This window comes from Naegleria gruberi, assembly GCF_000004985.1.
Source record: "Naegleria gruberi genomic scaffold NAEGRscaffold_191, whole genome shotgun sequence".
Classification (NCBI taxonomy): domain Eukaryota; phylum Heterolobosea; class Eutetramitea; order Acrasida; family Naegleriidae; genus Naegleria; species Naegleria gruberi.
Genome location: NW_003163147.1, coordinates 2,662 through 4,987, shown reverse-complemented (window position 1 = coordinate 4,987; position 2,326 = coordinate 2,662). Strand labels below are relative to the sequence as shown.

The window sequence follows — 2,326 nt, the reverse complement described above, 5'->3', positions numbered from 1 at the left end:
ATTTGATTTGAAACACCAAGAATTTCCAAAAACATCTCTGATGACATGATAATTGCAACCTCTATTGGTAAGAGTATTAGGAATTGGAAAATGGAAAGAGCTGTTGATCAATTCATCGAGCACATCAAGGAAGAAACCGGTGTTATGTTTACAGTAACCTTCTTTCCATCTCTTGAGGATCTAAGCACACCGATGGCTCAAATAATGACAGGAACTACTTGTATTTCCTGCATAGTAGAAATTGTGAAGCCATTATTAGAAAAGAAACTTCCTCTGAACGCTTTGTCCATTGTAATGAACGCAAAACAACAAGATTTCCATTCAAACATTAATGAGAATACTTTAGAAATCAAATTGAGTTTATCAAAGGAAGATGAAAATACATTAATTGTAGCTCCTATCACTGAATCAAAATAAAAACTCAATTCTTTATGATATGTAAGGAAATACATATTCACCTAAATCAAAGCTATTGATTCTAATAATGATAAATCTACAACTGTTAAATTCCAAAAATTACTATTAATACTATTATTTAAATGATGACGAGATGATGTGGTGAAATTCTTGGAGTTAATAGATGTGAAATCACTCCAAGAATCAGCAGAGTGATGTACCTGATGTTGATCCAATATTTTTGAAACTTGTTGATGATAATCCACCAATAAAAATTGCTACTACTACTACTTATGATGATGTTGAGATGATGTCGTGAAAGTTTGGTGGTTTCATGATGTAAAACCACTCCGAGAATGTCCATAGACTATTTGTTGAATATTTTTGATAAATTAAAATTACAAAAAATTTTCATCATCAGCCAAGCAAACGTTTCAGAGGTTTCATCATTTGTTTATTACCAAAGGCTGTTCTTCATCATTGTGGAAAATATTTTCAGGATAAGACGATAGGATAATATGGAATGTGTGGAAATAGTATTGTTGGATTTTAACAAATGAATTACACTTTTTAAAAGGCGATTATTGAATTGACGGAAAAATTTGTTGAATTGGAGAAGTAGCACCATCTTATAGTATTCACCCCAATTATACTACAATCAAGTGGTGCGACTCTTTAAGAATATTTTCATCAATTTTATTAATTTTAATATTTTCATCATCAAGAACATCATACAGAGCAACAAAAACATCATAGGCATGCTCTAAATGTTCATTAGTATCACCATGGAAAGTTTCAAAACTTTCCATCAAGTGGATGAAGAGTTGGAGAAGATGAAAGTAAATAATTTTCACATACATCAATTCAGACAATTTCATAATTTACAAGGTCATCCAAAGAATTAACATTTGCACCTTTTGGAAACTTGGTCAATTTCGAGAGGAAGACAAAGATTTACTATTGTACCACATCAGCAAGGATATTTTGGCGATGTTTTTCCAACAGTTTCTAAAGATTGCCAAATTGAATTTTCACATGCTTCCTAACATTAATCATTCATCATCTACTAGATCGTTCTTCATCAAGACATGAATAAATACATGTCTATAATGTAATCTAACACTACTGTTCATCTTGTTCTTTTAGTTCAAAAGTTGGCCAAGATATTCAGCAACCTTCCACCAACAACACTCTACCATGGAATTTCCTTCAAGAGATTCTCTCATTTATTTTCTATTAACTCCATATCCCTATGAATGGTTTTTGAAATAATTGATTGGATTAACACTTTACAAAATCCTATCAATTCAAGTTCGTGTTAATTTCCAATTTACAAAAAAAATTAAAAAAAAAATGAAAACACTTGCCAACAAGGTTCTCTCATCATCAATTATTACTGCTTCTCGAGGATCCTCATCATCTCTCAAGAATGGTTCTATTCTTGTTGGTGGTAGTTGTGGATTGATGATGATTAATTTTAATTCCGTACCACTGATCAATGTCGGAAAGCATCATCAATTAAACTTTTCAATGGAAATTGCAAATAGAAGAAATTATCATACAACAAGTAGTAAAATGTTCTTTGATTTGAAAAAGGCTAAACAACAAGCAGCAGAGAAAGCAGTTTATTCCGAACAAGAACAGAATGAATTGATCAAAAATTATCAAGTGCTTGAGGACAAATTTAAGAAATTAACTGAAAATATTATTGAATATCGTAGAAATCATCCTACTCCTGTTCAATTGGAAACTAATCACTTATTTGTTGAAGTTTGTGATATCATTAATTTTTGTTACAAAACCTTTCCAAAAACTAATGATCCAGTTAACATGCAAGTTAGATTCTTCAAATCAAATGTTGGTATGAAGTCATATGTCTTGATGAAGAAGGGTTGAATTGTTAATGTTAAAGATTGTAAATCAGGAATGG

The 2,326-nt window shown here is 31.0% G+C and overlaps 1 protein-coding gene across 1 annotated transcript; it reads left to right on the top strand.

The window, feature by feature from the left end:
- Window positions 1-1,749: 1,749 nt before the first annotated feature.
- NAEGRDRAFT_76547 (uncharacterized protein) lies at window positions 1,750-2,292 on the top strand (the record flags this gene model as incomplete). The annotated part of the gene is made up of 1 exon (XM_002668491.1): window positions 1,750-2,292. One exon carries the CDS (start codon window positions 1,750-1,752, stop codon window positions 2,290-2,292), a length of 543 nt encoding a protein of 180 aa, XP_002668537.1.
- Between the last annotated feature and the right edge of the window lie 34 nt (window positions 2,293-2,326).